The following is a 17,644-nucleotide window of genomic DNA, read 5'->3' on the forward strand; positions in this document are numbered from 1 at the left end:
TGCACTGTCTTGTGTAAACATGAGATTTATGGTTCTGTGCTGTACAGCGATGTGGTAAAATGGGGTTTAAAGGGGAGCTCTGATTGGTCAATGTTTGTCAAGAGCAGAGGTTAATGCGGCGCTAAGCAATACAGGGAAATCCAGAAGGGAATTTTCATTGATATGGCTTCATAAGTCAAACTAGGTTGTATAAAGTATATATGTTTTTTTTAATATGACTTTAATATGTTCGATCGTTTTATTTTTTATGCAATTGAGATGCAATACTGCTAATCTAAGAGAGCCTTTCTCAAAAACTGAAAGAATTTATTGATGAGATTGGTTGCTTTAAGGGTATCAGGGGAATTCATGAAGGATCCTGTACTGTATGTTGTCCATCGTGGTAGAGATGAAACGACTTGAATAATTCGCAAACTGATGTTTCGGATGGACTTTTTTATGAGAAAAATACCCAGACGGCCCAATCTCACAAGGAGAGCCTTAAACTTTAGGGGAAAACAAAGCTATCGATTCTGTCGGATCTCCTTTACAATCCAACGTGTTTTCTTTACTAAAGTAATTTAACTTTTTCAGTACAGCCATATTATAAAAGGTATATACATATATATATGATTATATATATATACACATATATATATATATTTGTGTGTTTGTGTAGATAAATATATAGATATAATTTGTTATAGACCATTTTATTCGGTGTTTCAGAACACTTCGTTTCAACTTACACTGTCAATCTAGAATGTACAGGTGATCCAAATAAAAAATATATATTGAAAAAAAACACCTTCCAAAGGGAACCTTCTTAAAATGCAATACATTTTTTTCCAGTCATTTCACTAATCGCTAGACAAGCTGACCAAAAAGTACATTTGATGTTTGGATACGGGAGAAGTGTGGTATCACATCAAATCCATTTCACGAATGTCACGATCGTTTGGCTTGGCCCTTAAATGTGTGTGTGTGTGTGTGTGTATGCGATTTCTCCTTTTTAAGTTCCTATTTTAATTCACTACATCGATCATCCTAAACATTTGTCGTTCGCAAAGTACGCTCTTGCAGGGTCGAAGAGAAGTTGCCCTCTGAATCCGATATTGTCTGCTTCATATATAATCATGTTTATCAAGATCAAACGTTTGTGTCAATTGGGTGCCAGAGCATTAGTTAACAATGATGTCATCACATCCACGTCGCATTTATTGCTGCTTCAAGACCTTGCGTTGAGTGAAAACTAAATCCAAGTCAAAGGGCATACGTTGCTTTTCTCATTGTTTTGTTGATTTTATTTTTCGTGATTATTTACATCTAATGACTATCCAGTTCACTTTGATTTTTCTTTTTTTTAAAGTAGTTTTTGGTAAATACTGCTAGTAAGATTTTATATTTTTACATATATTTGTTTTATTTTGAGTTTTTTTATTTATACTGTATGCCACTTAGTTTGGACGTCTTTTAAATGGTGTTGGTTTTTTTCGGTATTGTGTGGTTTCATATGTCTTTGAGAATGTGGAGACAAATGCATTTCAGTATTTTTGAATTGTTAAAAATCTAGTTTCCTAGATCAAATTATCTATATAGTGGAAATGATTTGATGTCATAAATTATATTTTAATTCATGTACATAGTTTTAAAAAAGCAGACAACGGCTTCCTTTTAAACTGAACATGTTTCTCTTCCGAGATTGTTTACATTATTAAACTGTAGAAACTGATCCTCATATACTGTAAAAACGTACATATATTCATTGTTTTGCCTTCAAAAAATAAAACCCACAATGAACAACGTTCTTTGCGATCTGTTCTTGTACTGAATTTCTCTGCATGCATCAAGCAGCACGCCAGACCGCAATAATAGCGGCCACAGAATTTCGGCCTATTCTTGGAACGCATGCTGAATAGCAAATCTGGGCATCTCAAAACCGAGGCTTTGAAAAACTCTGACGTTACGGATTGGACACACAGAATAGCTCAGCTGGAAGCTGTCTGAATGGTTGCTGCATTGGAATCGCAGCCAATAGCGAATGGCATTCTGTGTGGTATCCACGCAGCGTGCCTGCAATGTTTTTATAGCAAAGCTAATTGTGTTTTTTATTTGCTGAGGGTATGTAGCAGAACATGCTGAATGAAACCTCTCTTAATACATCGATGTAGCAGAAGGTTGCTGGCAATTTACCGCTCTACTGGTTTGTGATTCAGATGTCAGAACGATCATTCCCTACGGCATATCCATGTGTGTGTGGGATGCACATTTATCTGAGGTGTGTGTATCTGCCATCACGTCAGAGAGCTGTTTTTAGCTTTTGCAGCAGTTGCAGATTTATGGACTCCGCCTCTTTGCTGTGGGAATGAGGCAAATGTAACACAAGACGTGACATCATGGGTCTTGTTGACGTTGGCCGAGTGCGTCTGTGACATGACGTGAATCCTAGCGTTGAGCCCGCCCCCTTTTGCTGCCCTGCCAATCACATCTCAGCCTTCCTAGTCGATTACGCCAACACCCCTTGGGTGTTATCCAATGCTTTTGTAAGACGGTTATGTATGTCATGACAGCACGCACACACACACACAGAGAGAGAGAGAGAGAGGGTGTACTGCATCCTAGAGGCAGAATACAGATTTTGCACAGCAACAGTTACATGGCTTTAAAAAAGCAACCTGGCACAAAAAACTACTTCAATCTTTTATACATCACAATATATGACATAAATAGTACAAATGTAATGTGAATTTTTCAACAGTTATAGAAGCGGCACTCTTAAATACATTGTGTTATGAGAAAGCTCTATTCTGTTCAGGTTCCCGCAACTACCAAACCATGTCAATAATAAAGTGCATGAGAGCAAAACTACACAAAGCCCACCCTTCTGTCGATGATATTTCCTCAGCCGTGATGTCACCGTTTGGGGTCTTTGCAAAAGAACCATACTGGTTACCTAAAGGTTTGTATTTGCTAACAACTGAGGACAAACGTAATAAAAGTTGTCCAATCTACGGGAACATAGATGTCTTCCTGTATGGTCAGACAGTTAGGTGATAACACAGGTCTTGGACTGAGATGCCTGTGCTGCACTTCCTGCGAGGAACACAGGTCAGGTGAATATACACATTGTTTGCTGTAGGTTACAGCAAATAACAACAAATAAAACTTTGTTAAAGGATTTGAATTGGGGATTTCGCAATATGACAGTGTTGATAAGAACTGTGACATTAATAACCGTGAATTATAATAATGTATTATTAATACACATAATATGATAATATTGTAAATAATTCAGTGGTCGGTTGACTCCGTTTTGTCATTTCAAACCTGTAAATTTTTATTTCGAAGAATGTTGGTAACCAAACACTGGCGTAAACCATTGATTTGCATTGGTTTTGCGTCCATACAATGGAAGCGAGTGGGTTCTGTTACAAACATTCTTCAAAATATCTTCTTTTGTGTTCTGCAGATAAAGGCAAGTGTCAAATGTATCTGCCCCGAAAATCTCTAAATGTTTTTTCACGCTTCTGAGACAGTTTGAGTCACTATGTACCTTGTTTAGCAGCTAATGCGGCAGCTCCAGCTTCCTCTTTAGCCTTCTTGGCCTCGTCCAGCTTTGCAACCTTGGCTTCGTAAATTTCCTTCAGAGCGTTCCACTCCTTCCTGTTGTTGAGAAGACGGTCCAGCATGGGCGTGATCTCGACATGAAAGCGTGAGAACTCCTGCAAGAGGAAGGGCAGGTGTTATATCATCGTTCATTCACCCTCATGTTGTTAAAAACGTGGAAACGGCTCTTTCTCCTGTGGATCACAATTGAAGATATTTTGAGAAATGTGTCCTTTTGTTCATACAATAAAAGTCCAATGTTGCTTGGTTACCAACATTCTTCAAAATATCTCCTGTTGTGTTCTGACAAACATTCACACGGGTTTGGCATGACATGAGACTGAGAATTATTCATTTTTTGCCTGTTGCTTTTGCTCTTGAACGTGCCAGACGTGTTCATTTCAAAATGATAATTCTGTCATCATTTACTTCCTCCTCTCATTCTGAACCCATGTTTAAAGATACCCTCGATAATTAGAAATATAGCGCTGTATAATGCTTGCCAATGAGACGTTTGCCTAGATTGATCATTTTAGAATATCCAGCGAGCACATGAAGTCTGCCATTAGCCTGACAACTTGACAAATGAGTTTTGGTATTTGTAGTAGACCTGATAGCTTTGTGTTTCTCAGTACTTTCACGATCTCTTATTCCAGCAGGCTCAATACGACGCCAGCAGACACGCATCTGATCAAGATCAGCGCTGTGAATTTATGCTGATGATTTAGTATCGGTCTCCTGATGGAATCTCGGGTGGATCCCGCGAACATTTAGAAGAGCGGATCGATGTATAGTCCCATATGTAGTTTTGTGTACTCATCGAAATGGCAGAACCTCACCTTGTACACAAAAGCACAGACGAAATCAATAAAACCACACTGCAGTTTGGGAAGTTCATCCGCCTTGTTCCGGTCCATCATGGGCTGGAAGGGAAACAGAATGCACTTAACTGAGTATCACAACCAACACAAAGCCAATTCGATGGCGGGGCTGAAAAATTGTTGAGCTAAAGTGGAAAGTTTGAAGCTGACATTAAATTCCTACGATTTTACAATCACGGCTGAGTAATACTGGGAGTCTGGGAGCGGTCTGTTTGACTTGAGCGTTGCGACCGCTCTTTCTGAATCACTGCACCGCATAATAGGCAGTACATCACTACATGAGCCATGGGAACTTTCTCATTCTTTCTCCCCCCAACACCCCCTTTATTCTCACAATGGGCTGCTGCTCCAGGACTGTTCTCTCCAGGTCACCCTGCTCCCAGAATTCAGCAGCCACCGACAGCGCCACCTGGAGGACAGAGCACACACAGCAAACGTCATAACAAACCATTATCCATTCGGTCTTTATAGTCCATGAGATGCATTTGCAGATGCTAATATGAATTTGATGTGCGTTATTTTCCAAATCGTACATATTAACTGTGCATTAGAGATTTAATGATAAAAACGTGTCCGTTCTATAGCAGTCCTCACGCGGGCGGACATGGCATGTCCCACTGCGGCTATGAAATTCACCATCATCATCATTGTTCTCAGATCTACTTTCATGAATATAATAACAACATTACCAAGGCCATGTTCGTTCTGAATGTTAACACACAAGCTTTGAAGCATTATCATATGAATGGAGTATTGGTCTCATTACGCAGGCTGAAAGCCCAGATATTTCATTTCCTCGTGCAGTCACACCCTTGGCTGCCCTACATGTCTGAATTCTTCGCCGTAGTAGTGACTGTGCGTTATGCATTAGGAATATCTAACCTTGCTCTGTATCTCCCATGGCTTGGCGATGGCCGACAAATCACACGCAGTCATCATCATTGCCCTGCGGAAACCAAAGCCAAAACATCTCACTGTGAATTCATATTTTTGAACTTGAAATGGGCACAAGCTGTTACGTATCATTTTATTTTAGATGTGCATAAATCTGTCAATTGGACAAACAGATATTAGTTTTCGGAAAACTTCTTTTTTCGCAACGCTTACATGACAATCTCCTTCCGGGTTGTCTCGTACATCATGTATTTCGTCCAGTCATCCCAGCTCTCGTAGGTCTTCGACTGATCCACGATTTTTTGAAACATGGTTCTTTTTCTGCAGGGGCACATTGAAATATAGGTGTCACGACATACAAAGAAGAAGATATTTTGAAGAATGTTGGTAACCGAACAACGGCGATGCCCACTGACTTGTATGCAGACAAAACCAATGCAAGTCAATGGGGAATCGCCGTTGTTTGGTTACCAACGTTTTTCAAAATATCTTCATTTGTGTTGTGCAGAAGAACTAAAGTCGTGCGGGTTAGAAATGACAAAAGGTTGAGTAAATGATGACAGAACTTTCATTGTGGGGTGAACTATCGCTGTTCTTTTATTGAGTAAACAAAGCGAGACACAAACGATAAAGTTCTTACTTGAAATATAAGGCCAGGTCTGTTGCAATGATAGCTATGTCCATCAAATGGATGACATTTTCATGTTGTCTCCGGGTAAGATTTTGGTAGATATTCAAGGTCTTGGAAAGAACGTATTTATGCAAAAAAAAAAAAACAGATGGGTTCAAATTTGTGATGAAGACAGAAGGTGTAAAAAAGCTAAAAGATGTGCATTAAATTTGCAGCGTTACATCATCTCTAAGCAGAGTTTTTCCAAACTCCAGATGGTGCCTTTCGAGGATGGAGGAGCCGTGCAGCTTTGCCAGTGGATTGGCAGACCTGACAAAATCATCAAAGCACAGACGCACATTCACAAAAGCAAGAACGCATTTTAATAAGAGTAATACATCAACAAGAAGTGACAAAATCGAGATTCCAGAATGAAAATTCTCCCCTTAACGCTTTTTTTGGGTGAACTATCCCTTTAATTCTTCATAAGAGCAGCAGGACGATGGCACTTCATTAAAATGAGCACATACTTCATCTGGTAAAGGTTGTTCGTGCCGCGGTGATCAATATCATGACAGAGTCCAGCCGTCACCATGGCCATCGCCTCCAGGTCTGTATAATAGCGCTTCAGGTCACCTGTCTGAGTCAAGACAACACAGGTTTAAAACGATTTCAAGGCGGAGCCTGTATTAGACACACCCTCTTTGATGCTGACTTGTGAGGAGTCATTAGATTCAGTGAAGCGTGAGAGTAGTACGGACGGCTCATTAGCTCGCCGGCCTGCGTTTCTTGCAGCCCTCCATCCTGCTTGATTTACAGCCAGATCGTAGTTATTTCACATGGCTTCACCAGGAGCAGCTTAACACATGGTTGATTTATTACATGAGGCCGTCTGCCATTTCAGAGAATATGAATTGAAGGTGGGGCTATCTTTGAACATATGCCAAACCCGAACCACACACTCACCAGAGGGGAAAATTCATCAAATGTATGACCACTAGCCTAACATAACCGGTTTGTTTATTATTCCTCTCGCTTTGCAGGGTGACTATGAAGTCATTCAAAAGAATCGTATTGGCTTGTGTTGATGAATTTGTGTATTTGTAATGTTGTTCTGTGCAGGTTTTCTTACCATGAGAAGTGTGAACATGGTTTGGCCCACGTTGAAGCCGTGCCTCCAGTTGTGGTAGGTGATCTTTCTGTAACCTTTACTGACCGAGTACACGAATCGTACCAGGGTCTAGAGACAAATGTTTTAATGTCAAGCATCAGTCTTCGAAGCAGAGACTTGAGTAAACTGAACTAGAACTGAAAACAGAAACGTTAGAAATCGAAAGTATTCAAAAGGTGCAATCTGTAAGTTTTGCCTCTGCGTCGCCATCTGTGTGTGAAACATAAAATTGCAGGTTACTTTATGAGCCTATTGTGTCTTTATGCGTGTTGAACAAGAAAATTGACAAAATATGCCGACCTCTTAAATTATAAATCATTATTTTAAGTAGTTTTTAACATGGATTTTTCTTTTTAAAACAAAACGTTACAGCTTGCAGCTTTAACTAAAAAGCATCACACTGGACTGGAATGGCCACAACACATGCAAAACTAAAATGGTTTATTTATTTTCTCCAGAGCCGTGTACATTAATATACTACTGAAGTATTTCTAAATGCAACAAACATTGTACTTCTATATTGATGTACCATTAATAGTTTAAACGGGGCACAACTCAGTATGGCAGAATACCGCGCTCACCTCACGTGGAATATGAAACTTGTCCACCACCCCCAGCTCATAGTACATCTTGATGCCACATTTCACCAGGTCCAACTCAGAGAACTCGAAATCACAGAAGTGAAACTCTAAGATCTCAGACTGCTTTGAATCTGGCAACACGCCACCCTGCAGAAAACCACAGCATCAGGACACACAGCTATAACATGAAACATTAAACATTATATGGATTGTTTGGGTGTGTGTGTACCAGAATTTTCTCCAGGTCGCCCTCTTCACATTCATCGGGTTCTTTCCCGTACAGCTCACGTGTGTTCTGCACAGAGTTTCACTTTGTTGATGTGCAAAGATTCTTACATTTTTTTAACCATCAATCACAATGAACCGAATAGGACATCCTGCTATTACGCTTTGTGTCATTTTGCAGAAACCCACCAAGATATTCTGAATCTCATCTTTCCTGCACTTGACGTGGTACATGACCATATCCTGAAAGATGTCCTTGCGATTCTCCAGCTTGTTCATCTTGTCGTACGTGTCTGTATTCAGCACTGACCAGCCCAGAAACTGAGTGAGTGACTGAAAGAGATTCACATTAAGATTGACACGAAGCTACTTGAATCTGGAAAAAATAACCAGGGGACAAGGATATTAAAAACAGCTTCTCAGATCGACGTGATCGACGGAAAAAGCAAGTTCCCTCACTAACAGACTGTAGTTCTACATTAAAGTGAAGCTCAGTGAGTAATTTGGATCAGAATCCACCCAAACCTCAGCATTATACATCGAGAACATGTCATAGTTTCGGGAGTAAACACAGCACGGATGAAAAGTTCACAGATGAATAATGCAGAGCGTGTTGATCCATCCATTACCGTGTATTTATACAGCTATGAATCAGTACCGCTCCATATTCTGGCTTCAGATACCTCCATTAGCGTTTCATCCATTTCATCAAATGGCTTTCCATCTTTCCTATTATAGAATGTGGCCACGCCAACGATTTCCTCTTTCTTGTTCACGATAGGCAAGGAGAGCACATTCTTTATTGTCCATCCAGAATCATCTAGAGGTCCTTTCTGGAAGGATGAAAATAAACCTCAATCAAGATACATTTGGGCAAAATGTAATCGAGTTTAACGCAAAACTCGCAGTTTTGAAATCATGTTAACAATTCCAGTTTAAGATCTTCCTACACGTCTGCCCGTGAGCGTAGCTACGTTGAGACAGGAAAGTTGGTGAACTCACTTGAAAGTTAAAGAATTCATCTTCAGCGGCGTTCATGATATTACAGATCTGTAAAGAGCAGCAGAGTCACGCTCAGTGAGAAAACACATGGCCATTAAATACAGAGAATTACTATTATCATTGACTTGAACTTTATGAATTATAATGGCTTTCTGTTCGTCTGACAAGTGGCGGCAGTTGTGGAGAATGGGGGTCTAGTCTCTCACCAGGCCGTTCTCGGCGACGTAGGTAGGAAGTCCACTAACTAACGCCCAGTGGTCAGCCGGTGGAGAACTGGAACGACAAATGCAAATGTGTCTGACTGGAACAATGCAATCGCTTTGAATTCTTTTAATCGTGGATATCTGTGGAGACGGACAATGTTCTCACAATAAGAAAATCAGTATTGCTTAACATGTTTATAAGATGCAATGTGCACGTGTGGCCTCAGGAGACCATTAAGCTTAAATCTAATCATGCTTCAAGATGCTGAAAACTGACATCCATTTTAGCACACGCTGTTGGGCTTTAATTTAACGCCAAGTGGTGGTAAACATTCACATTTTGCATGCTATAAATGCATTGACTTACGGGATTACTTTAATGTCCTCCTTTCCGTGAAGGATGTAATCAATCACTTTGTAGAAATTCACTTCCTAAAGGAAAATGTATATTGTCACACAAAAGGATGTGATGGTTCTTTAATGGCTATTTTGCATCTCTGACGTGATTATTAATACCCATGATGATGAGTAGCATAAGAAGTGTCACTTACTCTGCCATCGGGGGTCTTTGGTCCAGTGTACGGAGGTACCTCTCCCATCAGCACGGGCCAAAGATCGAAAAACTCCTACAGGCAAAAGAATAAATGTGTGAGAATCTGGCCAGAGAATATTAGACGAAAATATGGAGATGAATATACATGCCAAAAGTGTTTTTAGAAAAATGACATAAAAAGAATTAGAGAGTTTGCAAACGTTGCAATAACATGGATCATCGGGATTGAACATGGACTCCCAAGTCAATTCAAGCGGAAATACGTTTAAAGACACAAAATGGATCACAAAATAACCCATTTTGAAATTCATATATACAGCGTTTCACTTAATCCTGAACTAATATTAGAATGACTCTATCATATATTATCAAATTTTACGTCATGCGAAACAGAAAAACTTCTACTGGTGGATTTTTGGACCCCACTATCCATTAAGCTTTCAGTTGTACAGCAATAGCAATTATGCAATATTCATATAACATAAAAATAATAAACAATCACTTTGGTTTTGGTCATGTCGAGGAGGCCCACGGAGTAGCGGTCACAGTTGAGGAACGCTCGCACGGTATAGAGGGCCTTGTGGAACTGTCTCTCAATGTCGGTCAGCTCCTCAAACACTTTGCTGGCAGACCAAAGCAACACCTTTAACACAAGATCATGACGTTTACGTTGGGAACCTGAAGAGAACTGTTTCCTCTCAATCGCACATCTCACCTGTCCTCTTCTGGTTTCACAGTTGTGCAGGTAGCTCAGGTGAAACACTCGCAGGACGAGATTGGCAAAGTTGAGATATTTCTTCAGCATCTACGAGATTATAAGTTCCTTTAATGTTTCATTCAAGTTCATTTCAAATGGTTTTATTATGCATTGCATACAATGTTCAGTTTGTCTGTCTATCCATCCGGGTTGGAATTATCAGGGTGATACTCGTTTCAGCATCCAGATCAAGACTACGCAGAGTTTTAGTGAAGTTCGTACCTCTTCGTCCTGAGCAGTGAAATGGGGGCCGTCCATCTTGTTGATGGCCATCATAACAGCCACCATGTCTTTGCCGTTCATGATGGGGGTTGCCAGCACATTCTTGGTTTGGTACTCTGTGAGATTGTCCACAAAGTCACTGAAGTGGCTGTCCTAAACAATAAAGCACATTTATTCATTGTGTACCTCACATAAAGTCGTCTTGGGTTTTTAGTATGTAGGGGTAATATAATATATATGCAGTAAGGCCAAAAATATTTGGACAGAAGCACGTATCAAAATGTAGGGTATTAGAGATACAGTTTTTTAATGGATATTGTCTTAGTGCACACTCTCAGTTTTATTTAAAGTGTATTCACATACAGATTAGCTGATGGCTTTAGGAATTACGGCTCTGTAATATGAAGCACCCCTCTTTTTCAAGGGCCCAAAAGCACTTGGACAGTTGAATCAAAAGCTGTTTTATTCACAAGCATTGGCTTTTCCTTAAATCATTTCTTCATAAATGAAGCATGCTTAAGGTCTGGAGTTGTTTCTACGTGTGGCATTCGGAAGCTTGCGCCGTGAAACCACATCATGGGGTTCAGGGAGAACTCCATGCAAGTGAAACAGACCATAGTTGCATTTCAAAACACAACAAATTCATCAGAAAGATGCCAGAAACATTAAGAGCGGTCAAATCAACAATTGAGCTCACCGTTGAGCTCAGCAACAAAAATATCCAGGGCGTCCATATGAGATAAGTGGTGGATGATGACATTATCCTCTCCATGATAAAGAAAAACATCTTCACAACGTCCTCCTTCATAGAGTGTGAAATGAAGAGTTTGGTTCCAGTTGGGTTTGTTTTGATTTAAAGGGGTCATATGGCGCAAATATGTGTTTGGTGTGTTATAAGTTGCTCGTGCATGTATTAGACACGTAAAATTGCACAAATTGAAGTGTCAGAACAAAAGATGCATTCTATCTAAATGCGAATGCTCACCCAGACATGCCTAAAACACCTCATGTGACCACATCCCCACAAATCTACGTCAGTTCGCGGTATGATTCGAATAAGACAACCCAAATGTGTACGTACGTATGGTGGGCGTACCTGTCAATACAATTGCTTTGGAACCTGATGTTCCAAATATGGTAAAAGGCATTTCTGTCACCCGCTTGCATTACGTCTGTGATTTTATGGTTGCGCACGGAAGACCCGTCAACTCCGAAAGAAAATACGAGGCAATTGAATAAATCCTCATATGATGTATCAGGCCACTTCATCCTCCCACTGAGTACTACATCGAGGGTGTCAACAATATTTCTCAGAGCTGTTTTATAAGGTTTTTGAGCGAAGTTTTTGACACTACCATTGTTTTCCACTGGCCTGATAATAATACAGAAGTCTTAACACAAAAAGGAAATCCGTCGCATCGTTTACTTAGTTAACATGGAAACACGCATGTTCTGCATTGACTTACTGTCAACTTTCTACAGTTTTTCCATAGCTTCAACTTCAATCTTGCATGTAAACATATAGATTTTGTAGAGTATGCTTGTACAAATTGTGTCGACATTTTGAACGCTCTCTCTCATTTTAATCAATAAATGTAACGTGTAGCTTGATACCATTTCTGAAGATGTCGACCAGATTTGTTATTTTTTACAAGTGTTTGAACAAAATAAAGCCAAGACGACCTTTAAAACAAAATGTTAAGCGCATATGCTTAAAATTTAACTTCTGGAGCAGTGTTTACATCTAGCAAAGCATTTTGTACAATTCTTAAATTACAAAGGTTTTCCTTCACCATGGGTGAATATGAGAATTTTACAATACATGGTGAAAGGTCAAAAATATTTTTCTCACAGGTCAATATCACACATTACAGGAATTGAATGTCAACTCAATTTTACGTATTGATTTTCGCTCGAATCTTCGACACAGAGCTTATTTCTCAGTATCTTGCATCTCATTTACACTGAATGGGGAATAAGAGCAGAGAGAAATGTGGAGTCAAGGTAAGCATAGCTATTCTGCTGACTTTGGGAACATGGCGTAAACCCCTGACCTTTAAATATAATCCAGGATCGCTCTAATTCAACTGAGATTAAAGGGTTTTATCGTTCCAGGCCCTGTAACACCAATGGAGAAGTGAAGCCACCTGTCCTAATCCTGCACTCGCCTTTCACGTCAATGCAATAAATGAATCACACACAGACACTATACAAGTTAATATTAATTTCTTATATTATTACTCTATACCCTCAGTTCTTGAGGGCATCACGTTGCAAATAAACCTATAATGCATATCATATTCCACTATATAAGAGTTCTGTGAATATTTCTGGTTACTCAGCAGTCTGGCAGACGGCTTAAACTGAGAGGATGCTGTCGCCACCTCCGGGGTTTGATAGAGACCTGTTTGGCAGTTCAGTCACATAACACCATTGTCAAAGATTGACAAAAGCATTTTTTCTTCTAACTGATTATAAGCACCACGGAGAAAAGTATTTTGCTGTCTGAGAGGCACCGAAGCACACCGTGTGCCAAAGGCCGGCGTTTCATTTGAAAGATGGTCAGCAATTTCTAATCAAAGCGAGAGGATTTCATGGTCATCTCTACAAAGCACATTGGCTCATACATTATCTGTCTGTGCAATGTCTACCGCACATTTATCAACTGAAGTTTATCACCCAAAACAGCAGCGGACCACTAATAATTGGTATGAAATCCCATCTTTCCAATCCGCGCACACGAAGAGCTTGTTTGACTATTGGCCATAATAAAAATCACTGCTCAACCAAAATGTACGCGGGGTACAAAGCAAAGGGTTCACATTCAGAATAATTATACATTAATGAACAATTTGATGTTTTTGCCAAATGATGATATTAAATTCTCAAAAACAAGCCTTGTACTGCCCTCTTCAGGCCATTGTGTGAGTGCAAAGCTTCCTGATCATGGTTCATAACCCTACCTGTGTGACATCAGGTACATTGACGGTCTTCTTAACAGTGGCCACATGTCCCACGATGCCCGTGTCCAGCGGGTACACAATCTCACTGTCTGGTTGCACCAGACACTCTTCCAGCGTGGCATCTTTATGGATGTTGAAAAGGCGCGTGGCCAGTTCAGCAATGCCGTTCCTCTGACGGTACATGAAGAGACTCATGCGGTCGGCCCGCATCATGAAGGAGAGATGGCGCATCAGGTTGAAGACCGCCCGCTCCATCTGCAAATTTTCTTGCATGTCCCGCACCATATCAAAAATGATTTCGCACTCCTCGACCGAGTTCAGGTCATGGTACGAGCTGATATCCACTTCGGTTTTCTTGGTGGTCGACAGAAGGTCAGAAATGACATTGGCCCGGAATCTGGAGTCGTAGTACTGCTTGGCAAATGTGGGGTTGCTGTCCAGAAACTTCTCGGCCACATCCTTGTCCACTGCAGCCATGTCAGGAAAATTTTACGCTTTGGAGTTTTCTATTTAACAGCTCGAAGCTCTCTGCTGTTGTGTGTACACAGCTGAGAAAGACGAGGGATTATTGGAGATTGTTTTAAAGAAGCCACATAATCCTGAGTCCAATTGTCATTGGGATTATGACATACACATGACAGCAGTCACATATTGATCCAGTATATCAAAACATTTGTCAACTAATGCAGTGTTCGTGCTGTATGAACGTACTGCGTTCAAGTTTCTTGAAGCTCCCAGCTGACCATTTATTGAACAAAAACAACTTTGTTTCATTTGACAATTTAATAACAATAATCATTAGATTTACATATATATACATTTACAATATTTGCTAAATAACAGGTTCTCGTCACAAACTAGACAGTTGCTTAACATATTTGTTTAGAAAAATACATACAGAATTTTTGAAACTGTAAAGGGATAGTTCAGCCCAAAAATATAAATTATTTCATGAATTATCCTAAAAGTGTTCCAGACATATAAAAATGTACGTTTGGTTAAACACAAAGCTATTTGGAAGAATGTTAGCAACTGAGATTTCTAGGGGAACATTGACCACCATTAAAATGGTTTTCTTAAACTCTTCTAATATTTTATTGATGTTTAAATCTACAAAAAAACATAAAATGATTCTTTCTACTATGGTTTTGGTTGCTAACATTCATCCAAATATCTTTCTTTGTGTTCAACCAACCCAAGGAATTTAAACAGGTTGAAACAACTTGAGGGTGAGTAATTCATGACAAAAACTATCCCTTTAAATCTCTGTGTGTGCATGTTTTGTAAGGCAAATCCTGACAGCTCTCAACCTGACCAACTCCATCTTGTTCTATTCAAAGTGTTTTTCGTCTTGACATCAGAGATTGTTAGAGCTTCCCAGAGACTCAAATATTTGCCCTAAAAGTTTGAAAAGACATTTTTTTTACAACCAGATGATTTACGGATTTATAAATAATACATGCAATAAATGTATACAAACATGAATAAGTGTTGGCAAAGACAGCTAATAAAAGGCTAGCTGACAAATAATCTGTACCATGTGTCCTATATTGTGACAGCAAATTTTTAGAAAATAAAAATGTTAAAAACATACGATTAGCAAAAGGCAGATTTGTTTTTCATTGTTAGTTTATTTTTATTTTTGCTATGTCACACAATAGGAAACGTGTAAGATTTGTCAACTACCCCAAATGAGCATGCCGGAAAAATAAAGCAATAGAGTTGCAATAAATAGAATCGTTTTGTTTTAGAAAGCATTGCTTTTTTAGACTTTATATCTTAAAGGTCCAATGTGTAATATTAAAGGCATAGTTCATTCAAAAATGAAAAATCTGTCATCATTTACTCGCCTCAGGTTGTTTCAAACCTGTATAAAATTTCTTTTTTCCAATGAACACGGAGAAATATATTTGGAAGAATGTTAGCAGTTCTCAGTTCTGGGACATCATCCCCTACCATAGGAGGAAAATAAAAATGGTACTTTTTGGTTCTGTTGAACACATAATGAGATCATTTGAAGGATTTAGGAAAACAGAGTTCTACCATTGAATTCTTCCTACTATGGCAGTCAATGATGTCCCGGAACTGAAAATGACTAACATTCCTCCATATATATTTCTGTGTTGATCGGAACCAAGTCATAATATTGTGGTATGAAATTAAATAAGGGTGAGCAGATGATGACAGAATGGGTGAACTTTCCCTTTAAGCAGAGTCTATTGACAGAAATGCAATATAATATACATAACTATGTGTTCAGAGGTGTGTAAAGACCTTACATAAAGCGTTGTTTTTATTATCTTAGAATGAGCTATTTCATCCACTAACACTATGTGCTTTCTACAGTAGCCCTAAACGGACAAACTGCTCGACAGAGTGTGTAAATGTGTTAACTCCTGCGGCGAAGAAGCAAAAACGTGACGACTTCTTAGTTCTGTGTCAGCTGCCGTAGAGCTCCGAAAGGGAGGGGCAAGCGTATGGAGCGCGCCGTTGGTTGCAATTCGCAACCTTATTGCTAGATGCTGCTAAAATCTCCACGCTGTTCCTTTAAGGTTTATATTGTATTATTTTACTTTACATTGGCCTTACAACGTTTATTCAAGTGTGCTATCAGTATATTATTTGAATAAGTCTACTTTTATGTACTTCTCTGAAATAGATGTGTACATAAAATATGTGTTACTTAAAAGCGGGCCCTCGGTGCAAAGTATTATCAAAATAATTCTACTACTACTAGCACTACAAAGCATAATTAAAATGTATATAATTGAACTTTCCATAAGTATACTTTTAAGCAAAACAAACAAACAAAGACTTAAACGGTTACCTTGAAAAAACTGAGATAGTCATCAGTCCCAGAACCAGCTCGAGACCATAAAAGCAGAGCAATACAGCATTAAGCACAAACTCCAGGCGTAACACAAAAGTCTGTAATATAAGGTAGTAGATGCTCAGAACTGCACAGGGCACCAGAACACAAACACTGATCAGGAGTGCCAGGGTGCGCTGACACAGGTTTCCCTTCCAGCCTGAAAGACACATGCCATTTACTTCATTTGGATCCACAGATAAAACACATTTGATGGATAACAAAAGGTTGGATATGAAATGAAACGATGATCTTGATGCAGGCTTGTGTGGTGTGGCATTTCTGTGAATGACCTTTTTGTTTCCAGACTATCAAAACGCAACGTTTCAAACAGCAAGACATAAGATCTTTGCACACTGACCATAGAAGAGTCGGAGGATCTCGAGGCCCAAGAAGAGAAGCAGGAGAACAACATCTAGTATGAGATTAGCTTGAGTGTAGGGCAGTAACACACCTACAAGAGTGACAGCAAACAGAGATCAACCCCACGTATGAAACGCACAAGACACTGAGAGCTTCTACTATCCGTCACCTTTGTAGACAAACGCAAGACACTCGGCTATGAAGAAAGCAGCGAAATACCAGCCGTTCAGATAGAAGAGGATCTGCAGTGATGTGGAAGACAACTGACACAATAGTTAAGAAATCCCGAACAATAATCACGGCCATGTTTAAGAGCTCAGTCACGAGGGATCTGTAAAGGATACGACCGGCTGTCTTCCTGGAAAAGAGTATGATAGAATGCGGGTTTAAAAGCGTGTTAACGTTATATTAGCTTCCGGTTCATAAGCCGGTGTTAAAATATACATTGCTTTTTAAAAGGCACCGAACATTATTAACGTATAATGCAATATAATATACATACAATTGTATTATAAAGCCATCGGTTTGAAGGACGACAGTAGCGTCGAAATGGCTGGGTAACATAGGCTTTATCTCCGTAACACAAGTTTGATCAAAATCAAACTTGTCATTGTTAAAACACTTGTTTTTCAAAGCACTTCAGTCGGTTTAATTACAAATCTAACTCCTTGATAACAATCTCGTAACGTTTAGGATCACATCCCTCACAGCATTGCGCTTACCGTAGGCGGCCATGTTGGATTGTCATGGAAACGGCGCGGCACC

General features: G+C 39.5%; 2 protein-coding genes across 4 annotated transcripts; both read right to left on the reverse strand.

Annotated features, from left to right (window-relative positions):
* Positions 1 to 682: 682 nt before the first annotated feature.
* pde6a (phosphodiesterase 6A, cGMP-specific, rod, alpha) lies at positions 683 to 14,206 on the reverse strand. Of its 2 annotated transcripts, none has more exons than XM_079479145.1 (22): positions 13,648 to 14,206; positions 10,685 to 10,837; positions 10,421 to 10,510; positions 10,208 to 10,348; positions 9,704 to 9,778; positions 9,520 to 9,584; positions 9,156 to 9,222; positions 8,950 to 8,997; positions 8,631 to 8,780; positions 8,137 to 8,280; positions 7,952 to 8,017; positions 7,723 to 7,869; positions 7,103 to 7,210; positions 6,501 to 6,610; positions 6,213 to 6,300; positions 6,001 to 6,101; positions 5,574 to 5,681; positions 5,349 to 5,412; positions 4,801 to 4,875; positions 4,425 to 4,508; positions 3,533 to 3,701; positions 683 to 3,072 (listed from the first exon to the last, which is right to left on the reverse strand). In XM_079479145.1, exons 1-22 carry the CDS (start codon positions 14,122 to 14,124, stop codon positions 3,026 to 3,028), a joined length of 2,577 nt encoding a protein of 858 aa, XP_079335271.1. In that variant the 5' UTR covers positions 14,125 to 14,206; the 3' UTR covers positions 683 to 3,025. The 2 variants fall into 2 exon arrangements, with proteins under 2 accessions (XP_079335271.1, XP_079335272.1); XM_079479146.1 differs by having other exon boundaries at positions 2,657 to 3,063.
* Positions 14,207 to 14,366: 160 nt separating this feature from the next.
* On the reverse strand, positions 14,367 to 17,644 carry tmem216 (transmembrane protein 216). 2 transcript variants are annotated; one of them, XM_079479148.1, is made up of 5 exons: positions 17,378 to 17,599; positions 17,049 to 17,142; positions 16,878 to 16,970; positions 16,475 to 16,676; positions 14,367 to 15,045 (listed from the first exon to the last, which is right to left on the reverse strand). In XM_079479148.1, exons 1-5 carry the CDS (start codon positions 17,441 to 17,443, stop codon positions 15,033 to 15,035), a joined length of 468 nt encoding a protein of 155 aa, XP_079335274.1. In that variant the 5' UTR covers positions 17,444 to 17,599; the 3' UTR covers positions 14,367 to 15,032. The 2 variants fall into 2 exon arrangements, with proteins under 2 accessions (XP_079335274.1, XP_079335275.1); XM_079479149.1 differs by having other exon boundaries at positions 14,375 to 15,045; positions 17,588 to 17,644.

Source organism: Barbatula barbatula (genome assembly GCF_947034865.1).
Source record: "Barbatula barbatula genome assembly, chromosome: 18".
In the NCBI taxonomy this organism is placed as follows: Eukaryota; Metazoa; Chordata; class Actinopteri; order Cypriniformes; family Nemacheilidae; genus Barbatula; species Barbatula barbatula.